This window comes from Triticum dicoccoides, chromosome 1A (assembly GCF_002162155.2).
Source record: "Triticum dicoccoides isolate Atlit2015 ecotype Zavitan chromosome 1A, WEW_v2.0, whole genome shotgun sequence".
NCBI classification, from domain to species: Eukaryota; Viridiplantae; Streptophyta; class Magnoliopsida; order Poales; family Poaceae; genus Triticum; species Triticum dicoccoides.
The window spans coordinates 8693755-8720121 of NC_041380.1; the positions used below are offsets into that span (position 1 = coordinate 8693755).

At 46.3% G+C, this 26367-nt stretch overlaps 4 protein-coding genes and 1 long non-coding RNA gene across 5 annotated transcripts; all 5 read right to left on the reverse strand.

The window, feature by feature from the left end:
- Positions 1-6698: 6698 nt before the first annotated feature.
- Positions 6699-7380, reverse strand: LOC119271352. Its single transcript, XR_005134660.1, has 3 exons — positions 7323-7380; positions 7126-7197; positions 6699-6999 (listed from the first exon to the last, which is right to left on the reverse strand). It is a non-coding gene; the product is annotated as an uncharacterized LOC119271352 (long non-coding RNA).
- Positions 7381-7402: 22 nt separating this feature from the next.
- LOC119349630 lies at positions 7403-10087 on the reverse strand. The gene is made up of 11 exons (XM_037617698.1): positions 10006-10087; positions 9456-9526; positions 9285-9335; positions 9107-9185; positions 8797-8867; positions 8528-8629; positions 8324-8413; positions 7786-7860; positions 7670-7702; positions 7497-7584; positions 7403-7410 (listed from the first exon to the last, which is right to left on the reverse strand). Exons 1-11 carry the CDS (start codon positions 10040-10042, stop codon positions 7403-7405), a joined length of 705 nt encoding a protein of 234 aa, XP_037473595.1. The 5' UTR covers positions 10043-10087.
- A 1218-nt stretch (positions 10088-11305) lies between these two features.
- On the reverse strand, positions 11306-14142 carry LOC119349633. Its single transcript, XM_037617712.1, has 3 exons — positions 14130-14142; positions 13544-13768; positions 11306-11730 (listed from the first exon to the last, which is right to left on the reverse strand). The coding sequence occupies exons 1-3, from the start codon at positions 14140-14142 to the stop codon at positions 11522-11524; spliced, it is 447 nt and encodes a 148-aa protein (XP_037473609.1). The 3' UTR covers positions 11306-11521.
- Positions 14143-16804: 2662 nt separating this feature from the next.
- Positions 16805-17878, reverse strand: LOC119272084 (60S ribosomal protein L2, mitochondrial-like). The gene has a single exon (XM_037553918.1). The coding sequence runs from the start codon at positions 17876-17878 to the stop codon at positions 16919-16921; it is 960 nt and encodes a 319-aa protein (XP_037409815.1). The 3' UTR covers positions 16805-16918.
- Positions 17879-24225: 6347 nt separating this feature from the next.
- Positions 24226-25275, reverse strand: LOC119273140 (RING-H2 finger protein ATL70-like). The gene has a single exon (XM_037554639.1). The coding sequence runs from the start codon at positions 24930-24932 to the stop codon at positions 24423-24425; it is 510 nt and encodes a 169-aa protein (XP_037410536.1). The 5' UTR covers positions 24933-25275; the 3' UTR covers positions 24226-24422.
- Positions 25276-26367: the final 1092 nt, after the last annotated feature.

Sequence of the window (26367 nt, forward strand, 5' to 3'; positions counted from 1 at the left end):
CACATCATTAGAAGAATGATGTGATGGACAAGACCCAATCCTAAGCCTAGCACTAAGATCGTGTAGTTCGTTCGCTAAAGCTTTTCTAATGTCAAGTATCATTTCCTTAAGACCATGAGATTGTGCAACTCCCGGATACCGTAGGAATACTTTGGGTGTGCCAAACGTCACAACGTAACTGGGTGACTATAAAGGTGCACTACGGGTATCTCCGAAAGTGTCTGTTGGGTTGGCACGAATCGAGACTAGGATTTGTCACTCCGTGTGACGTAGAGGTATCTCTGGGCCCACTCGGTAGGACATCATCATAATGTGCACAATGTGATCAAGAAGTTGATCACGGGATGATGTGTTACGAAACGAGTAAAGAGACTTGCCAGTAACGATATTGAACAAGGTATCGGGATACCGACGATCGAATCTCGGGCAAGTATCGTACCGCTAGACAAAGGGAATTGTATACGGGATTGATTAAGTCCTTGACATCGTGGTTCATCCGATGAGATCATCGTGGAACATGTGGGATCGAACATGGGTATCCAGATCCCGCTGTTGGTTATTGACCGGAGAGCGATCTCGGTCATGTCTACATGTCTCCCGAACCCGTAGGGTCTACACACTTAAGGTTCGGTGACGCTAGGGTTGTAGGGATATGTATATGCAGTAACCCGAATGTTGTTTGGAGTCCCAGATGAGATCCCGGACGTCACGAGGAGTTCCGGAATGGTCCGGAGATAAAGAATTATATATGGGAAGTGCTATTTCGGCCATCGGGACAAGTTTCGGGGTCACCGGTATTGTACCGGGACCACCGGAAGGGTTCCGGGGGTCCACCGGGTGGGGCCATCTATCCCGGAGGGCCCCATGGGCTGAAGTGGGAAGGGATCCAGCCCAAAGTGGGCTGGGGGCGCCACTTCCCCAAGGGCCCATGCGCCTGAGGTGGGGAAACCCTAAAGGGGAAGAGTCCTAAAGGGGGAAGGCACCCCCTAGGTGCCTTGGGGAGGAGGGACTCCTCCCTTGGCCGCTGCCCCCTAGGAGATTGGATCTCCTAGGGCCGGCTCCCCCCCCCCCTTGGACTCCCTATATATAGTGGGGAAAGGAGGGCCTCTCAACCCATGCCTTTGGTGCCTCCCTCTCCCTCTCCAACACATCCTCCTCCTCCATAGAGCTCGGCGGAGCCCTGCCGGAGTACTGCAGCTCCATCACCACCACACCGTCGTGCTGCTGCTGGAGCCATCTTCCATCAACCTCTCCTCCCCTCTTGCTGGATCAAGAAGGAGGAGACGTCGCTGCTCCGTACGTGTGTTGAACGCGAGGTGCCGTCCGTTCGGCGCTAGGATCATCGGTGATTTGGATCACGACGAGTACGACTCCATCAACCCCGTTCTCTTGAACGCTTCCGCGTGCGATCTACAAGGGTATGTAGATCCACTCCTCCCTCGTTGCTAGATGACTCCATAGATAGATCTTGGTGACACGTAGGAAAATTTTGAATTTATGCTACGTTCCCTAACAAGATCATGGTGATGCATAGCAACGAGAGGGGAGAGTGTTGTCCACGTACCCTCGTAGACCGAAAGCGGAAGTGTTATATCAACGCGGTTGATGTAGTCGTACGTCTTCACGATCCGACCGATCCAAGCACCATTACTCCGGCACCTCCGAGTTCTTGGCACACGTTCAGCTCGATGACGATCCCCGGGCTCCGATCCAGCAAAGCGTCAGGGAGGAGTTCCGTCAGCACGACGGCGTGGTGGCGATCTTGATGTTCTACTGTCGCAGGGCTTCGCCTAAGCACCGCTACAATATGACCGAGGTGGAATATGGTGGAGGGGGCACCGCACACGGCTAAGGAACGATCACGAAGATCAACTTGTGTGTCTTGAGGTGCCCCCCTGCCCCCGTATATAAAGGAGCAACGGAGGGTGCGGCCAGCCAGGAGGAGGGCGCGCCAGGAGGAGTCCTACTCCCACCAGGAGTAGGATTCCCCCCCCCCCCCTTCCTAGTTGGAATAGGATTCGGGAGGGGGAAAGAGGAGAGAGAGAAGGAAGGGGGGCGCCACCCCCTCTCCTTGTCCTATTCGGATTAGGGGGGAGGGGCGCGCGGCCCAGCCCTGGCCACCTCTCCTCTCTTCCACTAAAGCCCACTAAGGCCCATATACCTCCCGGGGGGTTCCGGTAACCTCCCGGTACTCCGGTAAAATCCCGATTTCACCCGGAACACTTCCGATATCCAAATATAGGCTTCCAATATATCAATCTTTATGTATCAACCATTTCGAGACTCCTCGTCATGTCCGTGATCACATCCGGGACTCCGAACAAACTTCGATACATCAAAATGCATAAACTCATAATGAAACTGTCATCGTAACGTTAAGCGTGCGGACCCTACGGTTCAAGAACAATGTAGACATGACCGAGACACATCTCCGGTCAATAACCAATAGCGGAACCTGGATGCTCATATTGGCTCCTACATATTCTACGAAGATCTTTATCGGTCAGACCGCATAACAACATACGTTGTTCCCTTTGTCATCGGTATGTTACTTGCCCAAGATTCGATCGTCGGTATCTCAATACCTAGTTCAATCTCGTTACCGGCAAGTCTCTTTACTCGTTCTGTAATACATCATCGCGCAACTAACTCATTAGTTACAATGCTTGCAAGGCTTATGTGATGTGCATTACCGAGAGGGCCCAGAGATACCTCTCCGACAATCGGAGTGACAAATCCTAATCTCGAAATACGCCAACCCAAAATGTACCTTTGGAGACACCTGTAGAGCTCCTTTATAATCACCCAGTTATGTTGTGACGTTTGGTAGCACACAAAGTGTTCCTCCGGCAAACGGGAGTTGCATAATCTCATAGTCATAGGAACATGTATAAGTCATGAAGAAAGCAGTAGCAACATACTAAACGATCGGGTGCTAAGCTAATGGAATGGGTCATGTCAATCAGATCATTCATCTAATGATGTGATCCCGTTAATCAAATAACAACTCTTTGTCCATGGTTAGGAAACTTAACCATCTTTGATTAACGAGCTAGTCAAGTAGAGGCATACTAGTGACACTCTGTTTGTCTATGTATTCACACATGTATTATGTTTCTGGTTAATACAATTCTAGCATGAATAATAAATATTTATCATGAAATAAGGAAATAAATAATAACTTTATTATTGCCTCTAGGGCATATTTCCTTCAGAAACAGCAGCAGTTTGTTGCACAGAAGATCCGGGGTCTGCAGCAGAAGGATCCACAGCAGCATCCCCCGGTGATCCCGAGGCAGATACCCCCGTGATCTGACGAGGAGGCAGGATTTTCTGTGGCCTCAGCGTGTGGAGAAGAGGCGCCTACCACCACAGAAGATCCGGCCGCAGCAGGAGACCCGCTCCCACCAGGAGTGTCATCATGGGAATCTATCCGGGATCTAGTGTCGGTCAGGTGGTCCACCGCACGGGACCCCGAGCTAGTTGGCTGACGCGGGCGCCGTGCGTACCAGGTGGGCGGATCGGGGAAGCGGCTTGTCAGCTGCCGCATGGAGCGCAGAGATTGGCGCGGGCCATCAGCACCCCCTGATTGGTCGGAGGCGCGCCTCGCTGCTGAGTCGCGGCGGTCGACACGAGCGCTGTCGGGCAGGTCGTTGTCAGGCACAGGTGCAGAGGGCATCAATCCCGAGGAGGATATGTTCCCCGAGGGCCTGCACATGAAATATGGCTCGTTTGGAGCCGTTTCTACACCGTTTTCATCACCGTGACCATCATGTGCTTCGCTGCTTTGTCCTACATCATCACATAACTCAAGCAAGCCGTTATGAGGATTAGTTGGCATGTGATCATTACAGTTATTTTCCCCAAGGGCACCTACTAGATGTGATGGCAAAAGGGGAATTTCTTGGCGAAGGAGGGCACCGGCGTTTGGATGTAGATCAGCAAAGGGAAATTTTGTCTCGTAAAAAACGATATCTCTAGAGATATAGACTCGTCCAGTGGAAACATCAAGGCACTTAACTCCTTTATGTTGGGGACTATAGACCAAGAAAACACACTGTTTCGAGCGAAACATAAGTTTATGATTGTTGTAGGGTCTAAGATTTGGCCAACACGCGCAGCCAAAAACACGAAGTGATGTATAATCGGGTTTGGTGTGAAGAAGTCTTTCTACCGGTGTTTCATGATTGATGACACGACTAGGAAGCATGTTGATGATATGAACAGCAGTAAGAAAAGCCTCGTCCCAAAATTTGGGAGGCATGGATGCGCCGGCCAAGAGAGCTAGGCCAACCTCAACAATGTGCCTATGTTTCCTTTCAGCAGATCCATTCTGTTGATGTGCATGAGGACAAGATACTTGGTGAGAGATGACAAGAGTTTGGAAAAACGAGTTCAATTTTTCGTACTCCCCTCCCCAATCAGATTGAACATCAACAATCTTGCTATTAAACTTTCGTTCAACGAGAGCTTGGAAGTTGTGAAAAACTTGAAAAACCTCGGATCTTTTGTTAAGTAAGTAGATCCAAGAATACTTGCTATAGTCATCAATGAAGCTAACATAGTAAGTATGCCTACCAACAGAACTTGGAGCAGGACCCCAAACATCAGAAAAGATAAGTTGCAATGGTTTGGTAGAAATACTCGTGGAAATTGGATAAGGTAATTGATGGCTTTTAGCCTTTTGACAAGAATCACAAATTGTTTCGACATCACGCTCTCCAACATATGGGAGCTTATTCTTCCTAAGAAATCGTTCAACTAAAGAAAAAGATGCATGCCCTAGTCTATCGTGCCACCGTGTCGAGGAGATTTCGGTGACACCATAAGCTTGCTTATTTGCTCTTCTAAACTCCGGAATCAATGGGTAAAGCCCGCGAAGACATCTACCTCGGTAGAGCACCTTCCTCGTTGCCTGATCCTTGATCAAAAAGAAAAAAGCGTGAAACTCGAGAAAGACGTGATTGTCAATGGCAATACGATGAACGGAGAGAAGATTTTTAGATGCACTAGGGACATGAAGAATTTTCTTAGATGAATCTTTCGGTGAGGGGTTTGAAAAACTGAATGACCAACATGTTTAATCCTCATACCTGATCCACCTGCTGTGTGTATCTGATCTTGGCCGCGGTACTTCTCCCGCATATTCACCTTTTCAAGTTCACCGGTGATGTGATTTGTAGCGCCACTATCAACATACCAGTTTGTATCAACCCCGTATGAGGCTTCTGCAGCGCCAGCAACCTTCTCATCTTGCGAGGATTCTCCTTCATCCTCCTCAAACCGGTACCAGCAATCCTTTGCTGAGTGACCGATCTTGCCGCAGATTTGACACTTGACAGCGTCGGGGCGGCTCCTGGAGTTGCTGTGACGGCCCTTCTTGTTGGTGTAGAAGGGCCGCCCACGAGAGGCGTTGTTGCTGGGAGTTGTCGCTGCCGCCGCTGCTTTTGCTCTTTCCCTTGTTGCGTGGAGGGCCACGATAGCCGCGCGAGCCACCACGACCACCACGAACAGCGGCGTTGGCGGAGCTCTTGAACCCGGCGTTGTTGCCGGCACCATGGAACAGCGCAATGCGATGATCAAAGTTGCTTACTTGAGCGAACAGATCATCGATCGTGACCGGTTCCTTGCGGGCGACGAGTGCCGACACCAGCAGCTGGTACTCCATATCCAGCCCCACCAGGATGTAGGAGATGACCTCATCGTCATCCAGTGGCTTGCCGGCGGCCGCCAACTCGTCGGCGAGGGAGCGGATGTGAGCGAAGTAGGTGCCCACCGCTTGCGTGCCCTTCTGCGCGTTGGAGAGGGCGATTCTGATGTTGTTGATGCGAGATCGGGACTGGGACGAGAACATGCTCGCCACAGCAGTCCAGAGCTCATGCGCCTTGCGGATCGAGGTCACCTGGACAAGACGAAAGATTGATCAACAGATGGCCAAGTACCTGCTGTTCTTCCCTCACCCAGACTTGATGTAGAGGGTTCGGGACAGCTTCCTCCTTGCCATCTTTGTCCTTGGTGACGAGGAACTTCTCTGGTTCCTTGATGGATCTGTCGACGTAGCCAAAGAGGCCAGCACCGATGAGCTGGGGCGTGATCTGGGCGCGCCATAGGACGTAGTTCGTCCTGGTGAGCTTCTCTGTTACCTGGCCATGGATGGTGGGTACAGGAGCAACGGCGGAAGACGACATGGCTAGAGCTAGGGTTGGATGGATGCTAGATGTTGTGGAAGAGGGAGGCTCTGATTACCATGTGAAGATTGCGGTAAACGTCTTGCCTCGGTGCGAGGGGACGTGGTTCGTGTTTATAGGCAGGGGCGCAGATTCCTGTAGCGCATACATAGTAGATAGAATACATCTTGGAGAGGAAGAAAGAGAGAGATAGAGATAGCCACGGTTAAAGATAACTATCTAGGCTAAACAAACTACCAGAATATCTCCAAGTAATCTATCACGTTACAATGGTGCAATATGCGCCAAACTATGTGTTTAACAATCAGTACACTGCAGAATCTCTGACCAGCAACTCAATCGAAATGAAAAGGATGCTTTCATGGTGTAAAGTTCCTGAACGATTATTAACAAAATGTACAAATCCTCTCAGTAAAAGAAGTCACTAACAAGAATGACACCAAATCCAAACTTGGAAGTTAACTATTGATTACATCTGTAAATGGAACGACATGAGTTTATCATTCTCCCTTGGCATAAAAAGATTACATCTTCTACCATATGGTGTAAATGTATAATCAAGACAACTATTGCGAGTATACCTATTTACACAAGGCCACACATAACTATAAGTGAAATCCAAGTTGTCGCTACAAATGTTATCTCGCTGGAAATACAGATGAGCATTTCCAAAAGAAAATCCGTGGAGTTCTACAGCTCATGCCAGTAATATCATCTATACATCAGATGAACTCCTTAGAAAGCTAAGTCCAAGTCCAGGTAGCTTCCACCTCATGCTTCCATCGCTCGAGGGCAACACCTTGTGGTTCTCCTGGAATGCAAAGAGAGCCAATCAAAAATCATCATCCAAGGCAGCAAAACAAACTTGATTTGTGTAAACAGAGCGCATCGATATAAGGGGGTCATTGTTTGCAATGTTCGGAAACTGAAACCAAACCTGGCTTTCGTCCTCGCTAGGCTCAGCTACTGATGCGACCGTTTGAAGAGATACAAGAGGAGACTGCGGCAACTGCAGGAAAGTAACATGCAGCAAGAAATGCATAAATTAGATTCCCGGTGGCAAGAGCTGGAAAGGCAGAGCCTTTTTTCACCTTAAAAACTTTTAATACGAAAACAAAGGTTAGTCTTATTTACAATTTTGATCTTTTGCTCTGATGAGGATCCTAGAGCTGGAAGGAACGATGAAACCTGAAAATTGAAAACGTCTCTTCAGACTAAGAATCTAGAAGTATGGCAGTTGATGCAGAACCAGTAGCGAATCATGTAAGCAACATGCCACTAAGGAATTGCATAAGCTAGGCCAACGACTTGCCTGACGAATATTGGGACTCTGGCCACTATGTTCTAATTGTTGGCTGAACCCAACCAAGGCTTCAGTTGCACGCACAGTACGATCCTGATACAGGTTTGAAACTAGATAATATCAGGAACATGTAAAGGAAAAACAGAAGGGGAAGGGCGAATAATGGACATGTACTTACCTGGGTGTCCTCGATACCAGACAGCCTTGACCCCTGCAAGATAAATAAGTGCACCCGTGAGTGATATGTAGCTCCAGAGTAAGCAAGTTTTACATGTTTCAGTACAAGGCACGTACCCATATTTCAACCGTACGGCTGACTTCTTGGAGCTCCTTCTGAAAGGCGCTCAGATCCACATGGATCACTGCAACCTACAAGACAGTAAATAAATTTAGTGCAAAACCAAAATGAAATAAATAAAGAATATAGCCAAAAAAAAATTAAGTCGAAGATAGACGAGCCCAGATTCCTAATGAATAAATGGAAACTCGAAAACGATCCTTATGATTCTAAAAGAATGAGGGGCAAGGGGATTGATACCAAGAAAGATTTCTTCTTATTATAAGACATGATTTGATCTGCATTTTCTTGGTAAAAGAACAATCTTCTTAATCATATGATAAATGGAAAGTTTTCAATTATGATTAAATGGAAAGTGTTCAATTAGAACATGAAAACGTGACTTAGTTGGCCTTAGGGTTCCTTCAAAGGAATTGACCGAGGAGCCGTATGAGGTGAAAATGTCATGTATGGTTCTGTAGAGGTATCGTTGTTTCGTTTCGCCATCCAAAAGTACCAGAAAAGGAAATATTTATGCAGCAGGAATGTTCCAACCTCATCCCTTGTCCCTTCGATAATTTCTTGTGTTTCGTCTAGATTAGCATCGACCCGGTCGATCCTCCCGGAAAGATGTTTCTTAGTAACCTGAAATGGACGTATATGTTCTTCTTCATGTAAGATAAAAAGGTCAAGATGGATGTATAGCATGGTTCGGCACAACAGTCGATGTGCAATATCAGTAAAAAAAAAGGACCTTGCCTGTACTGTATTTGAAACACCATCTAACTGTTTTCCAACGACATCACAGGCATCGGCTAGACCGCGCTTCGTCACCCACATCATGTCAGAAATCTTCCAACCCTGTAAATTATCGCGCGAATTTTAGATATATACTAGCATGGTGATAATTAGCAATTCTGGATGACTTCAAAAGCAGAATGACCTGCAACTAGAAGGAAATAATCTAGGATAGTATTACAGCCTCAGTGTTGTGTAGTCTTGGATCGCCTAAAACAATGAGAGTTTACCTTCCACCTGATGTATGTGTAGCCGATAAGCCCAGCAACGACAATTGCTGTTATGGTATAGGAACCAGACCCTACAAAAGAAGAAGGTAACTAAGATATAATAATAATTCACATATTAAATACTTACCAGCTATAGGAATTCACATATTCAGATAAGAATTGTACAAACTAGCTAGAGGGCCAAAATCATATAACCATGTACGACGTCTAAAGGGCATGATGAAAAAACGATAGATCAAATCCAACATAAGACACATTTGCATAATCAATTTGGTTGAGAACCGAGACAAGAAAACAGGCGAGCACTGACCTGATGTGTCGGAGATAACCGTAACATTCTCGTCTCTGCGGCGTACGACTCGCTGTACCTCCTCCTTGATACTGTTGAGCTGAAAATGTTTAGCAGAGTCAAGCAACGCCATTTTAGATCTAAAGTCTGTCAAACCAATCTGGCCGACACGTAAAACAAACATCCACAACAAACAAACCTGTGACGCCAACTGATCGTTGCTGTCATGCTTGCCGGTGTTCTTCACAAACTAGAGGAGGAGACAAACAAAGTTACAAAACTGTCACGCGGCGTGTGTACAATCGAATCAACCCGACTGATCGAGAATAAAGGCACCGAGGCAAGGTAGGTGATGAAAGTAGGTAATTACATGGGCAAGCATGTCCCCGATGATGGGGACTTTCTTGGCGTCGCCTCCTGTAAGAATAGTGCTGAGATATCCTGCCAAGAGACCGAGAAGAAAGAAAGAAAGTTTTTGCAATCCGTTAGTATGCTTTGCAGAAGAATTTGCGGCGTTCCCCTAAATAAAGGCTAATTGCAGATTGTTAAAGAACAGAGGCTGCAATTCTCAATCAAGGGGGGGGAGGCTGCAAAAGCTTTGCTTGAAGCAAGTAAGAAGACAGAATTATAGATACAGGGATGGGTTGTGAGCGAGCAGTTGGATTGGATTGGATTATTTGTAGCCATCAAAGTAAACTAGAGTAGGAACCAAAGTGATCCGTTGATCCGTATGTACCCACCCAGCGGGTAGGTAAGCTAAACCCTAGGCAGGAAGCTAGATGTAAGCTAAACCCCAGCATCAGCAGCACATCAGATAGATTCAGAAGGACGCGGCAGTCGCCGGCGGCGACGAGAGAACCGTAGATGCATGGCAGATAGATGTGGACCAAAGCTGAGGGGTGATGAGCACGGGAACTCACCGGAGCCGAGCACGACGGCGATGTTGCCGAGCGCCATGGCGCCGAAAATCCAAGCCGGACAGCACGGCCGAACGAGCGAGCACCGGAGCTAGCACGTGGCCCTCGACGGCGGCGGCGAGATCGGGCGCGCCCGTACGGCCGGCGGTGGGCGATTCCGCTCCCTGCTGGTTTATTATTATTCTCTCGCCGTACGTAGTACGTGTCTGTATCGTCTGGCGGCGGTTAAAACCGACCAACGAATAAACGGAAGCAGAATCTCGTTGGATTTAGTTTCTTTCATTCAATCACACGAGACTCCTTCCTTCCTTTTTCCCGGATTTTCCCTGGCCGTTGGGTTTTAGATGGACGGACGCGCGTGATCCGACGGGCAAGGAGGTAAATTATTATGCCCTTAACTCTTTTCTTTTTTGACAACTATTCGTGTGCCCTAAACTTTTTTTTTGGACAACTATTCAGGTGGGTGGCCGTTTGGCAAATCGGCTTTGGATTACTTTCAAAAAAAAATCGGCTTTGGATTGAATTAACCAAATTCCGTTGATAACCGGACCTTCTTGGGGAACAAGGCAAGGATTCCCAACAAATACAAATGAACAGCCCGCGTCCAGTGTACCGACACACGCACGCCCCTTGTTCTTGGGAGATCAAGAAAGGAACGGATGCAGTGTGTTACAGTGAGTTCATTCATGTTCCGACCGATTCAACCATCATCTATCCAAAAGACCGAACTGATAGAGAAAGAGGGGCGGGCAACATATTTCAACACAGCGACACAAACCAGAGGACCCTGCCTACAAAAGGTACTACTCTCTCCATTGCAAAACTAATAAAGGTCAAACATCGAAAAGCCTGATTTATTTCTGAGGGGCAGAAACATTACGCCTTATATTTTGAAGCGGAGCCTGTATCATCATATCATAAACCGCGGCTACCATTCACAAACAAAAAGCATCATCAACTCCAAACTCCATCCATGCCATGAATGAAAATGCTGCATCTAACTAAAAGCACGGAGGGGAACTTTTGGTCTATGGGGACATATGCACCCTATATGGGAAAAAAATTAGTAATTCAACAAAAAGTCAAAAATTCCTGAAAATATTTTTGAAATAAACTTGACCTTCTATTGTACTCGTGAAAAATAAAATCCACAAAAAAATATCCTTTTGACTTCTTTTCAAAAAAGACAAATTTCCGGTCAAAATAGCGTGAATAGTGACCTATAATAGCAAATAAATTTTGTCTTTTTCGCTGTGAAGTCAACATCTTTTTCTTTTTTGTGAAAATTATGTATACTAGTGCGTAAGTAAGTCAACTTTATTCTAAAAATAGTTTCTTAACTATATTGACTTTTTGTTTAACTATTAAAAATAAATCCCCATATAGGGTACATATGTACCCAGGAACCATTGGGTATTTCCTCTAAAAGCACCCATTATTATTATCAATACAAACCAAACCCATGGTCCTGGGCAGGTTCAGAGGCAGCAGCTAGTTTCAAAGTTAAGGGCGCATTTGTTTATGAGGATCCCGGGGTTGAGGCGCTTGCGGCAGCGGCGGAGGCGGCTGCCTCCTTCTTCTTCAGGTCCTCAAACTTGTCGATGGTGACCTGCAGCTCGTCAGTGCTGCCTACCGCCCACATGGTGTAGTAGTACACCCCGAAGACGAACCCCGTCAGCCCGCCCGCCACCACCACGTTCTTCGTCTTGGGCGCCAGGCTGCCAAACCCTGCCATCGACGACAACGACGACTAAGTTGCTGCTGCTGCTGCTGAAGGACAAAAATGTGGAAAATGTTACCATGTAGTTACCAATCCAAGGTGCGGAACATGAAAAATGGTCCTCTGGCAACTCGAGAGACAAGTGACTGGTTCCATGCCGGTATCAAATTCAACGCGGGGCACGGATGTGAAAGTATGTTACTACATGTAGGCACCACTTCAAAATACAGTCTGTACACTTTCAAACTAGGCATTGCGGGGGCAGCTTGAAGATGTAAAGATTTGTGTCATACTACAATCTGACTCCCCTCTGGTGCTTATACAGCCTGGCATTCAGCAGCTTTGCGACAACTGACAATTACTGTCACACCAACAAGAAACATAGGGGTTAATGGCAAGTAGCCTCCCTATCTGAACCAAATACTGTCTGTACATCACAGCACGACCTACTGACGCTTCGTTCAGCCATACAAAGCACTCTAGGAAGCACTAGAACATCAGGCCTGAGCAATCGTCTATGTCTCACAAGGCCTGTCTACCTGGTGCTGGAACTTGTCGGAGACAATGGTGCACTGATCCCAGAAACAGAGACAGAGGGAGGTCCATTCAAACTAAAACCATTGGAAACATGAAGACGCTGTTGGAAAACTATTATCTACAGACATGTGTGAGATATCTTGTGTAATTCTTTTAGGAAACAAACGCAAGGCCCTGCTTAACTCCAAAAAAAAAAATTTGGGCCTATATAAATCGCTCTGCACAAGTGTTTCAAAGACACACAGCGCAATTTATTTATCTTGGCAGTGCTTACTGGAATTCTGATACAGCCGACGTACTGAAATTAAGGTGTACAAGATTTGGTGTATATGTGTAGTCATAATAGTACTACATGGATTTCTTCCATGGCTGTTTAGCGTCTGTACTCTGTGCAGAACAGGATCAGATCCTTGGGCTGAAATCTCATGGATATACTCAGTCTCCCCACCCCACCCTACCCTGCGAAACTGAAACCTGGTAGATGCGTGATTTCAGGTGGTGGGCTCAGCTCAATTTACTTCCCCCTTCCCTGCTGCTATGGAAGGAAAATAGGGGTTACTGGCGAGTAGCCTCCCGATCTGAACCAAATACTGTCTGTGCATCACAACACGGCCTATTTATCGTGGCAGTGTTTACTCGAATTTTGAAAGTGAACATACTGAATTTTGAAAGTGAACATACTGAAATTAAGTAGTACTCTACTATCCAGAGGTTAGAAGATTTCGTGTGTATATATAGTCATAATAGTACTACAGGGAAATCTTCCATGGCTGCTAGTCTGCACTCTGTGCAGAACAGGACCAGATTCTTGGGCTAAAATCTCATGGATTCATTATTCACATCTGCCGAGCATTGGCCTTGAGCAGTCCCCCTACCCCACCGTCAACGCTACGAAATCGAAACCTGATAGATACGCGATTTCAGGCGGTGGGCTCAGTTCAACAATTCACTTCCCCCTTCCCTGCTGCGGAGTGCAAGCTACACGAATTAACCATCTACTGCTATGGTTGCGGTTGGATCATAAGACCAGGAATAAATCATGTATCGGCTGAAATTTTCCCTCCCCCTTGGAACATCTCCCAGCGGCCGACCGTGGAGCTCGGCGACGGCAGACGGGCAGAGGGCTTTCTATGGGTGACCCAACACCTGCCGTACACGGGGTCGGGATCGGGACTGGGCGTGCTGAAGAATCCACTCCAGGGGCAAGCGCCCTGGTTCTGCGTTGGGCTAATCGTCGTACTGATGGAAGAAGGGGTGAATCGGGGTGGAGAGGAGAGGGCGTACCTGACTGGTGGGCAGACGAATCGGAGCGTGAAGGCGGCGGCGGGGGGCGACGGCTGACGGCGACGGCGACGGCGGCAGGGCAGGGCAGGAGGAGAAGGAAAGGAATGGAGGAGCAGGGAAGGGGAAAATCGGTCGGTCTTGGTTGGTTTGCTGGGCTGGGCCTCGACTGCTGTGGTGGGCTTCGGTGGCACCCCGCCGACTTCTTCCTCCTCTTGTTTTGGCCCACTGCTAAAATTAAAGGAAAATTTCTTCAAAGCACTTTGAGGGTGCCTTCTCTCACTCAAAAAAAAAAGGGATGCTTACCCCCAAACACTTCTCGTGATAATAAATGGAATGAGCCATGTGCGCCACTTGTCTCCATCATAGGTTTTCGGTGAGATTCTTTTTCCTCTGCGGGAAGAGATGTGAGGGCCGCACGTATGCTTTTAACTTTTTGGATTCAATTTTTGGAAATGAAATGTCTCGAACCATGCATCTAAATTGCGAACCATATTCATCGTTGTGTTCTTCCTCGTCAAGATGTTAGGAAATAGATCCATGTTGATAGGTTTCGATGGAATTTTTCGCCTTAATTTTGGAAGCAGACAGGCCGCGTCCATCGGACCCTCTTGCACCCCTCTCCCTCTCTTTCCTCCTCCCACAATACCCTCTCTCCATGATGATACATTGTCTGCTTCCCCACAGAACCTCCACCCCACCCCGACCGGCCACCTCCCTCCGCCTCGTCGAGTCCGCCTCCACACTGGACATGCAACAAATTACCATACAACAAGTTTAACGTTTGAAGACAGGATTTTTTTTTCTATCGAGTGAACGTAAAGATGATTGTGTACATCCTATGATGCAGAGGCCTGGTTTTTTTTATTTGAAGAGGACAGGTGTTCAACCTCCTTTTTGAATATATAAAATAATAAAGCCAAGTTGTATGGGTTCACCATGAGAGAAAAAAAAGTCGTATGGCTAGTGGGAAGGCGGATCCGGTAGTGCAAAGGGAGGTGACCCTCGGGAGGGGTGATCGGTAGGTCAGCCTACGGGTGGACACGGGCCGTCCATGGTGCCCACTTAAAAGCCCACTTAATTTGCTTTCATGAACACCCATAGATGAACACCCAAAGATGTGGACTACGTGGGCTAATCCCATGGTGCCCACTTATCCAGCTCAGAGAGTCGAAACCAATTTCAATAAAAAAACACAAGACATATTATCCAAACTAAAACTTAAATTTAATGGCTCAGAGTTGACCGATGGCGATGCATGGGCCCAGAGCACAAAGCCTACATATCACTCACTTGACGTTATGTTTCCTCTCGCACTGTGGCACCTATTTATCTAACCTTTTCTTTTTCCTTCTTTTCTTCTTCCATTTAATTTTTCATTTTCTTTTGATGTTTTCCTTTTTTATTTATTAACAGAATTAAAATATGTTCATGTAATTTTAAAATTTGTGAATTTGTAAAAAAATTGAGACTATTAAAAATATATGTGCACCTACACGAAAAGGTTCACTAATTTTAAATAATGTGTTTAGATTTAAAAATGCATACATACTTCACGAAAATATCTGTGGTTTAAAATTGGTGGATGAATTTTCAAAAAAGTTCCAAAACCTTGAAAATATTTTGAAATTTTAAAAATGATCTATAGTTTTTGAAAAAAATTGTGAATTTAAAGAAAAAAAATCTTTAAGAATTTGGAGAAATGTTCATAGATTTCGGAAGATGTTCTGGAATTTAAAAACTGTTTACAATTTTTTTAGAAAATTATGAATTTAAACAAACAGTTCATTTATCTTTAAGATGTTTTCGAAATTTTAAAATAACTCGTGAATATTGAAAATCAGAAAAAAAAATTGAAATTAAAGAAGGTTTACGAATTTTAAATGCCATTTTTTGGAAAATAACTTATGAATTAATAAATAAAGAAAAGGAAAAAAGGAAAATGGGGAAATAAATATAGAAGGGAAAATGTGTAAAAGAAACAAAGTAAAAAAGAACAGAAAGAAAGACCAGACCGGAACCCTCCTAACACATCATCTCGTCAGTTAGCACTGGAAAGCTGGACTGGACACGCACTGCTGCAAAGGTAGTGCTGGCTACAAACTTCATTCGAGCTTATACACCAAATCAGCCTACCCGGAGGGTAGATCATACATGGAAGAAGCCATCCGAAGGGACGATAAAAGTGAATGTTGACGCCTCCTTTCACTCTGAAAATCTAACAGGAGCGGACGGTGCAGTGGCGCGCGATTTTCATGGAGATTTCTTAGCTGCAGCAACCTGGGTACTTCCTCATGTGTCAAGTGTTCTTTCAACTGAGTTGAAGGCCATCCAGCATGGACTTGTTCTGGCAGCAAACATTGGATGCACAAAAGTTGTCATCGAGTCTGATAGCATGGCTGCGGTGGAAGCACTAAACAATCCTGAAACATATCTTGGTCCTGATGTATCAATCATATCTGGGTGCACTCAGTTGGCGATGGATTTTACTAGCGTCAGTTATGTTCATTGTAGCAAAGAGGCCAACCACGTAGCTGATTGTTTAGCTAGACATTCTTTTAGTTTGAACTCTTCTAAGTTCTGGGATTCTGATACGCCCGACTTTATTCTTCCAAAAATTGTAAACGACATGGCTATTATTTGAGGAATAAAGTTGGTTTTGATAAAAAAAAAAAAGCTGGACTGGACACGCACTGCTGCAAAGGTGTATATACTAACTAAATACCACCAGGATTCATTCCAGAGTCAATGTATCTACTAGGACATATAAGTGGCAAACTAATCATGCCAACTTTCAACATGATGGATTCACACTAACAAAGGCACACAAGATCGAATCAGCTCAACACATGCATGTTTCTGAAGACGGACCAGCAGCTACAGTATGAATGGCAAATCAATCAATCATGCTAACTTTCAACATAATGATGGATTTACACAAACAGAAATTACACTGATCTGAATCAGCTAATTCAGATAAACTGAATAAACTATATATATGCAGCTCGTCACATGCATGCTTTTTGATGATGGAATAGCAGCCATAGAAACTGGAACTAAATATATGCACATCATCATTTTGTTCCCTCCCAGTTTGCTTAACCAGACAGAGCAAATTATCAATCACAAGAAACACACCTAAAAAAACAAATCAATGGGGAAATGCCAGGAAGGAATGCAGTAAACTGGGCGAAGGCAGGTCCAAACATCACCTGTTATTATTAATAATACATCATAATAAAGTCAAAGTGCTGCAGCGGGAACTGTTCGCAAACAAAAAATAAATTGAGTCACAGTCCATTGTGATCGATCCATAGCCACATCAAGATCCGGTACCTTTCCCTTGGAGCAACAAGCCGCGTCCATGAAGATCATCAATCAATCCCGGGACAGCTGAGCCTTTGGCTTCTTTGGCACGGTCCGATACCCAGCCTTGGTGGGCTTCCCCCAGGGCGACACCGACGGCCTGCCGCCCTTGGTGCGCCCCTCGCCTCCTCCATGGGGATGGTCCACCGGGTTCATGGCGACACCACGGACGACCGGGCGCCTGCCCAGCCACCGGCTATGCCCTGCCTTCCTCAGCTTCCGGGCGCCATGGGTGGGGTTGGAGACGATGCCGATGGTGGCCCGGCACCGGGAGTCGATCAGCTTCTCGACGCCCGACGGCAGCCGCACAAGGCACTGCGTGGCCGACTCCTTGACCACCTTGGCGTAGGCTCCGGCGGCCCGGACGAGCTTCGCCCCCTGGCCATGACGCAGCTCAATGCTGTGCACCCATGTTCCCATGCGGATGTCGGACAACGGCATGCAGTTTCCCACCTTGGAGTTGAGGTCCAGTAGATCGGCAGGCATGAGCGGTGCCGCTGTAGGAACCGCCGCATCCTTTGCTTGATCATCAGTGCCCTCTTCGCCTTCTTGGCTGGCTTTGCGGAACAGCTCTTGGAACCGAAGGAAGGAATCAGCGTTGTGGGCAGGGCCCATCAAGGAGCCAGTCGTGGAAGGTTTGGAGGAGTCGCTGTTCACCACCATGCTGCCCGGTTCCATTTGATGGCTGGCTATGATGTAATTGACAGGCGCGCGCTCGGCCTTGTATGCTGCGTCCTTCTGAGGCACCCCTTCGATCCATCGGAGAAGAGCGATCCGAGAAGAACGGTTAGGGTCATATTCAATCCTTTCCACAATGCCAACAGAACAAGTGTTCCTTTTAAGGTCAATGTCCCTAAGCGATCGCTTGGATCCACCCCCTCGGTGAAAAGAAGTGATCCGCCCGGAAGAGTTCCTCCCGGCGGTGACGGTCTTGCCGGTCAGGGCCTTGGCCAAAGTCTTGAACTTCTGCATCTGCAGGCATAAGAATCGCCAAAGAGATGGTAAGCTTCAAGGACTTACAGCATGTATTAACGAACTAAGCAGCAAGTAGATAAGCGTCCATACATCAAGTCCTAAATGATGAACGAACAAACCAACGACAAAGAATCAACAGAAAGTAGCGACATACATTTCTATCGATCTTAAGACCACAGGTGACGAACACCTAGCTTTACCGATTAAAAAGAAACATCATGGTCATGTTATTCCATCTGATACGGAGCAAAAGATCAAGCAGCTTAGGTTTGAATCCAAACCAGAACACAAGCTAGTACTGAATTTGATTATTGCCCAGACCACTCAGATTTGCAGCGAAATTCATAAGAGAAATTCCAAACTCTTATCATCACCATCAGAAAGCCAGAGCATTCCTTCCACGGCTGATTGCTTGCACGCTGTGAAGAGCACGGCTGAATCCTTTGGTCGCCCCGCCCCACGGCGGAGGCTATGAAATCCAAACCCTGTTACGCAATCACGAGCGGCGATCTACTCCCCACATTCCCTCTTGCGCGGTGCTAGCCAGTGCATGGTGGCACGCTATGAGAATCACGAATCAGCTATGTAGTGCAATATCAAGCAACTGTATCGATCATCACGAGGGCTAGATGAAGGGCGGAGCACGCATCTGGCACGCGACCGGGCGCTCTCACGTTTTGAGGCACGTTGGCTATTAGAGGATGATTGTGAAAGAATTGTGACGGATGCTTGGCAAAAGGCTGGTGACCGAGGAGAGAGCACAGTTGCACAACTTATTAAGGCTGTGTCGCAAGAGCTTGATGCCTGGAGCAGAGAGGTCCTTGGGGATCTGCATGCAACAACGTATCAATAAACTGCGTGCTGACTTGGAAAAATGCCCGTGTGGGAACTTGACAGAAGCAGGTCTGAGGCGTGAGCAGGTGATCGGGTATAAACTTGATCGGCTGGAAGAACAACTAGATATTTTTTGGCGGCAACGAGCTCATGCAACATGGCTGGTAAAGGGAGACCGCAATACTGAATTTTTCCACAACTTTGCGTCGGCTAGAAAGAAAAAAAAACAGAACAGAAAAGCTCATTGGGGAACATGGTGTGGAGGTGAAAGGGGAGGCTGGTCTGAAGGAATTTATTTCTAACCACTCCTTTAACTTGTTTACCCCTGTGGCAGGCCCAAATTTTAACCAGGCTTTACAAGCAGTACAACCGAAGGTGACACCCCACATGAATGATCTATTAAGAAAGGAGTACACTGTTGAGGAAGTGAAGCGAGCCCTTGATGATATGGGTGATCTTAAGGCACCTGGTGCGGATGGTATGCCGGCTATTTTCTATAAGAGATTTTGGAGTACGGTGGGCGAAGCTGTGACACAGGAGGTATTACATGTGTTGCGAGGCGGCAGTATACCAGAGGGATGGAATGAAACAATTGTTGTGCTTATCCCAAAGGTTCGGAACCCTGGTCGTATCAAAGATCTACGCCCTATTAGCCTTTGCAATGTGGTGTATAAGCTTGTGTCTAAAGTGTTGGCAAACCGTCTCAAACAAATCTTGGATGAGATTATTTCAGCCAACCAGAGCGCCTTTGCGCCAGGCCGTTTAATTTCTGATAACACTATTTTAGCCTATGAAATGACCCACTTCATGAGAAGAAAGAGGATAGGTAAAGATGTATACATGGCACTCAAGCTCGACATGAGTAAAGCTTATGACCGGGTAGAGTGGCCGTTTCTTGAAGGAATTATGAAGAAGTTGGGCTTCATTGATGAGTTTGTACAGTTAATTATGAAGTGTATCAAGACTGTTTCATACAGGTTTAGAGTGAATGGAGATATCTCAGATGTGGTTATACCGGGTAGAGGATTGCGGCAGGGGGATTCTATCTCCCCCTATCTCTTTCTCATGTGCGCGGAGGGACTTTCAGCAATGCTAAATAAAGCAAATCACGATGGCCAAATCAAAGGTATAAAGCTTGCTCCGGCGGCCTCAAGAGTTAATCACCTTTTATTTGCAGATGATTCACTCCTTGTCATGCAGGCGACCGTACATGGGGTCCAGACAATTAATGATATTCTGCAAATGTATGAGGAGTGTTCGGGTCAAGTGATTAACCGAGAAAAGTCTTCAGTAATGTTTAGTGCGAATGCAAGTCAAAGTTTCAAAAATTTAATTATACAAGAGTTGCAAATTGGAAGTGAAGCCAGCGAGGGAAAATACCTTGGACTGCCCAGATATTTGAAAAGTCAAAGAAGAAATGTTTTGCCTACATTAAAGATAATATTATCAGTCGGTTACAAGTGGGCTGGGACAGATGTCTCTCTATGGCGGGTAAGGAGATATATGTGAAGGATGTGGCTCAAGCAATACCTATGTATGCGATAGCGTGCTTTGATCTAACAAAGTCCTTGTGTGATGAGATAAGCCAGCTGACATGTCACTATTGGTGGAACAGGCAGAATGAAGAAAATAAGATGCATTGGGTAGGTTGGAATAAAATGAAGCTGTCAAAAGATGAAGGAGGTCTTGGTTTCCGTGATCTTCACTCTTTTAACTTGGCGATGCTAGCCAAACAAGGGTGGCGGTTGATACAAGCACCTGAATCCCTTTGTGCACAAGTTTTGAGAGCAAAGTATTTCCCTCATGGTAATGCCCTTGCTGCAGAACCGATTAATGGTATGAGCTATGTTTGGCGTAGTATTTTGAAAGACATTGAGCTTCTCAAAGAAGGGCTAATCTGGAGAATCGGGGATGGCACGGATGTTCGGATTTGGGAGGATCCATGGATTCCTAGGGGATTGACTCGGCGACCTTCTGCGCCACGTGGACATAGCCTCCTCACTAGAGTTTGCGAGTTAATTGATCCGGATACGGGCTACTGGGACCGAGCTCTCGTCGAAGGATGTTTCCATCAAGATGATGTGCCATACATTATGAGCATCCCAGTCCATGATCAAGCGCATGATTTCTTAGGCCGGCATCTTGATAGTAAGGGCGTTTTCTCGGTCAAATCGGCATATAAAGCACATGTGGCCATGTTAAAAAGGGAGGCTAACAAACTGCAAGGTGCCAGCTTGTCATATGAAGAACGAGATTCTGAAATGTTCAAAGCTATTTGGAAACAAAAGTGTCCACCTAAGGTGCATCATTTCTTGTGGAGATTTGCGCACAATAGTCACCCAATGTATATGAATATTAGTAGAAGGGGTTTAGAGCTTGATACACGGTGTGCTGTTTGCGACCGGTTGTTCGAAGATGGAGGGCATCTTTTTCTTAAATGCAAATGGGTGAAACACAGATGGCGAGCGTTGATGCAGGAAGAGGTGAGAGTGAAATTTTCACAGCAAATTTCCGCAAAGGGAGTAGTATATGCTATTTTGCAACTTTGAGAGGAACGAAGGATGCTTACCATTGCTCTTCTTTGGTCTTGGTGGCACGAGAGAAACCGTGGAAATCATGAAGAACGCAGAGCCACGGTAGAAGAATTTCAATATGCTATTCGTTTTCATGTGAATGAGTGGAATGAGTTCCTGAATAAGAAGCCAGTTTCTCAAGCGAGCATCCATAGTTCTTGGAAGCCACCACCATCAGATTTTGTTAAAATTAATATTGATGGAGCCTTTTCAGAACACAATGAATACAGTGGATGGGGATTAATATGCAGAGGTGCCTCCCATGAAGTCCTTTTTGCTGCAGCGGGCTCATCCCAATCAATTTCCAATGCTTTACACGCTGAGACAGTGGCTCTTTGCACTGCTGTTAAGTGGGCTGTTCAAATAGGGGTGGGCAGAGTATAGTTTGAGATTGATTGTCTAGTGCTACAACAAGCTGTGTCATCGGATATGTACGACTTGTCTTCCCTTGGCCAAATGTTCAAAGAGCTTAAGGTGAATCTTGCCACACAATTTATCCAGGCTATGGTTGTACACACGCCACGTGTTTGTAACAAGCCAGCGCATGTGCTGGCTGCTATTGGTGCGGGTTTAGTTACTGGAGAGTCTAACCAGTGGTTCTCTAACTATCCTGATGATGTACCCCGTGCTGTAACCGGCGATTTAGCCGTGTCTTAATGGAATGCGAGTGTTCCATCTAAAAAAACGAAGCAAAATTTCCATTCCAAGAAAAAAATGAGAGCTTTTTTTTGCGGGTAGAAGGGGAAAAAATGAGATACCTAGTCCTTTTTTGCACTCATGGAGTCATGTGTTGTTGAGCTAGAATTCTTGCATGTCAGGCCACCTGCGGGATTTATCGGCATCAAGGACCGCATGCGACGTATGCGCAAACTTATATCAGCATAAAGGATCGCCCGTGAAAATCGTTGCCAAAACAACACTCGCGGATGGAGACACGTGGCGGATGCCGCCATGGCGGCAGGCCCTGCCGCAGTTGCATGGGGTGACTAGTTGGGTTGCACATGATTTCTTCGGCTGAGACTCGCCGGAACGAAATGGTTGACTTGCCACCATCTGCAACGGCGGCAGGTCGTGTGTTGTTGCTAACGTGAGAGCGCCTGGGCTAAACAAACCAAACTTTTTCTTCGAAAAGAAGCGAGAAGCAAAACGAAACCCTTGACCTTTCCATCTTCCTTTTTCTTGCGAGAGTTGTAGGGTTTGCACTCATGACTTCTGAGGTTTTTTTTTGAGGGGGTGGCGTCATGGGTTGAGTTTGAGAGAACCTTGAGACAACACTAGTAAGTTGGCCGCCTTGTACAAGTAGCTCACGCCAAAGCGTCATGCTTAAAGCGCGCCAGAGGTCCGCGCGCGAGCGATGACACCTCTGGTCAACGAGGCGGAGCATGCCCAACTCTTCGAGAGGCTAGAGGCAAAGGGCGACGAGGCGCCAGAGCGGCACGACGACAATGTCACTGAGGCATCCATCGTCCACTCTGCCTTGTTCACATTGGACGCCATAGACGACGAGGACAAACCGTTCATCGTGGGATTCCTTGACCACCTTCATCGGTGAGTAGATTAGGATTATTATTTTAGCTTTTTAGGGTTCTTTTTTCATGTAAAGGTTAATCCAAAAATCAATGAAAATCTGGTGTTCGCTTATACTTGATGACTCCAATTGGATGGCATCCACCCCATTGAGTATTTCAGTGTCCGTGTACACATCCCGACGTCCAGACGTGCCTGTAGACACTTGATGATATCCAATTGGATCCGATCCGCTCCCTAAGATATCAGAGTTTGTGTGGCAGTTCACGCCCAAAATCACTATTTTGACCTTTTGGTCAAAATTTAGCATGTTATGACCTCGCATCGAAACTTCTTTGGTGACGCCATCCACCCACCACCGTTCGTTGGTTCGTCCTCACGAGAATATGGAACATGGATGGATATGTTGATGTTTGTGTTGTGTGATGTCGGGGATGTTTGGATTTTTACTATGTTTGCCTTACGTTGCCGCATTACTCTTTGTCACATTTGTCACACTTGCCTAACTTGAATTGCTCAAATTATTAGTCACACTTTGGTTTGTCTAAAGGAATCTTGCCACACTTTTTGTGTCTATTACATGTGAAGTTCACTGCTCATAAAAAAAATATTTGCCTCAGGTATTCTAATACCAAACACCCATCTAACTTGATCAAATTTACCTAAAATAAGGTGTGACAAAGCGTGACAATTTGTGGCTGAAAACCAGACAGCCCCGTTGACCACAAATGCCGATGGCTTTGGCACAGTGGCTATTCGGTGACTGGTAGTTTGGTACCAAGCCCGTACGGGACTGGTTTTAAACCATCGTGGTTAATTCCAGCAATGGGAACCCTGATGGGGATATGGGTCCAGAAACAAACATGATATTTGTGGTCTTTCGAGGCAATTTTTTTAATCAAGCCCTCCATGTACCTTTGCTGAATCTTAAAAATATGGTTGATCAAATTTGTCTTCTTCTTCATCAATACCACCAATTTACTTACTAAATTAAGGGGTGTTTGTTTCCAGAAACTTTTTTGTGTAGAGACTAGAAAAAATCCCTCATAGAGACTTTTTTACCAAACGGGAGGGACTTTTTAGGGACTAAACTAGGCATTTAGGACTAAATGAAGAAGACTCTCAAGGAGAGTCTTTTTGAGACTTTTTGGGACTTTTCCATCAATGCCCCTCCATGCACCCATTGGCCCGCCACCCCATGGTGTTGTTTGATTGTTATTTTTCTATATACAAGTGGCAACATGGTCATTTAATAGCCTCTAGGAAGGGACGACTAGAAACTTTTTAGTCTCTGTAAACAAACAGGGAGGGACTTTTAGGGACTAGGGAGTTTTTAGTTGGGACTAGAAAAAGTACTAGGACTAGAGAACCAAACACCACCTAACCCCATACACGAATTCACATCAGCAAAAACAGCGTTCACTAACATCTAGCTATATAAACTTATCACCTTCTAATTAATTAATAATTAATTACATGTGGCATCTTGCCGTATAGTATAAATTAAACTAATGGAGATGGGAAGAAAACAGAGAGCAAGTCAAGAAGAGTTGAAGAACGCCATGTCCGCGGACAGACACCATGCGCTCGATCGCCTCACGCCGGCCTTACCTCGCCAGCGCCAGCGGCGTCACCTCGGCGAGAGGCGTGGGCACGGGGCTGGGCAGAGGCGAGGTCCGGCACACCGGGCACGTGGGCCGCTGCCGGAGCCAGGGGTCGACGCACCCGCGGTGGAACAGGTGACCGCAGTCCGGCAGCACCCGGACCATGTCGCTGTCCACGTACCTCTCCAGGCACACGGCGCAGCACGCCTCCTGCTGCTCCACTGACGCCGGCTTCCTCGCCTCCCTGTAGACCACCGCCGGGTACGCCTCCAGCGTCGCCGCGTCGATGCCGCCGAGCTCGACGTCGTGGCGGGGCGGCGCCGGCGCCGGAACCCCGCGGGCGTCAGCCACCGGCATGGACGAGGCGCGGGCGCAGCAGAGGTAGACAGCGAAGGCGACGGTGGAGACGACGAGCAGGATGCCGACGGAGACGGCGAGGCCGTAGCCGAACCCGCCGACGCCGCTCGACCCGAACAGGCCGTGCGAGGCGCCGGGCGGCGACGGGCTACCCATCGCTCTTCTTTTTTGAGCTCGAGGACCGGCGCAGGGCAGGTAGAAGGCGTGGAGACGCAAAGGGCGGCGTGGCGTGTTTAGTCAATGTAACTCTAACGTGTTTGGTTTGTTTGATGCGCGCGCGTTCTATTGATCGACGTTGATGCGGATTTGTTTGCTTCTGGAAGTGCATCTTCGTGTGCTCAGGCTCTTCCTTGGTCAAATCTGATTTCATGTTCCAGGATGACATGATATGTCCGCAACATCTGGATTTAGCCATGGTCATTTGTTTTGTACTATATGGCGGGAAATCACTAGTTTTGTTTTGTTGACTGGCTTTCTTTTCTTCTTCTTTTCTTGTGGAAACTGGCTTCAATTACTCCTAGCTGTCCTTTTTAATTTAGATGTATCATGATACATTCATTTTTGTGACAAGTAACTCCAAACGGAGGGAGTAAGATTTATGTAAAGTCAAACTTTGATATGTTTGACTAATTTTGTAAAAAAAAAATACTCATAATATTATAATTATATGTCTCATGAATATATTTTCAATACTTTTTAATTTCAGTATAGTAGATGTTGAATTTTTTTCCCATATAAATATGATCAAAATCTACAAATTTTGGGTTCGGATAATATTTATACACAAGAGTAAAAAAGAAAACCGGAGGGAGTACTACTACTAAGGACCAGCGCTGCCCATATTGGCTTGCTAGTATGGCTAGATTTACTGTGGCGTTTGATTGGTTTGAAAAACCTCTGTTTGAATTTGTACCACTTCTCGTAACGGATTTAACTATTTATTTCTAGTGAATAAAGTTTCATGCGTTTGTTCTAGAAAAAAAAAGGATCAGCGCTGCTGCCAAAAGCCAACATGCGTGCAGTGCATGCATGTGAGCACATATGGAATTTTGTGGGCCTCTTGGTAGTACCTGGTCTGGTAGATAGCTATTATACGTGGTGTGTGTCGACCCAACAAGTGAGTTCATGTACCTACCATATACTCCCTTGATTTCTAAATGTATTTTTTTTAGAGATTCCGCTACAAACTATATATAGATGTATATAAATATATTTTAAAATGTAGTTCATTCCGCTACCATATACTCCCTTGATTTCTAAAATATATAGATGAATATATTTTAAACTATATATAGAAACGCCATCACGAGCCCACTCTCTGCTGTGACTCTTGCTGAGAGATTGCGACGTGAAAAACCGAACAATTTGTAGCGAGGGTGCGTGAGATGAATGCGAGCACGCGGGGAGCGTGAGCGGGATCGCCACACGCGGGTTCAGTTCAGGGGGCCTGCCACGGCACTAGTGTGTGAGTACCGCACCCAGGGGAACATCACAGTAGGTAGTATTCCCTCCGTCTCACAAAAAAATAATTATGGAATGGTGTAGGATGCAGAAAATGAAGTATAGAGATGAAATGCATATCGATTAGGTA

Coding starts and splice junctions, on each gene's coding strand:
- LOC119349630 (XM_037617698.1), bottom strand. CDS start 10,042: ATGGCGCTCGGCAACATCGCCGTCGTGCTCGGCTCCG. Junction 9,527..10,005: donor CGCCGTCGTGCTCGGCTCCG/GTGAGTTCCCGT, acceptor GTCTCTTGGCAG/GATATCTCAGCACTATTCTT. Junction 9,186..9,284: donor ACGATCAGTTGGCGTCACAG/GTTTGTTTGTTG, acceptor AAACATTTTCAG/CTCAACAGTATCAAGGAGGA.
- LOC119349633 (XM_037617712.1), bottom strand. Junction 11,731..13,543: donor TTCGTCTGCCCACCAGTCAG/GTACGCCCTCTC, acceptor CGTCGATGGCAG/GGTTTGGCAGCCTGGCGCCC.
- LOC119272084 (XM_037553918.1), bottom strand. CDS start 17,878: ATGCAGAAGTTCAAGACTTTGGCCAAGGCCCTGACCGGCAAGACCGTC.
- LOC119273140 (XM_037554639.1), bottom strand. CDS start 24,932: ATGGGTAGCCCGTCGCCGCCCGGCGCCTCGCACGGCCTGTTCGGGTCG.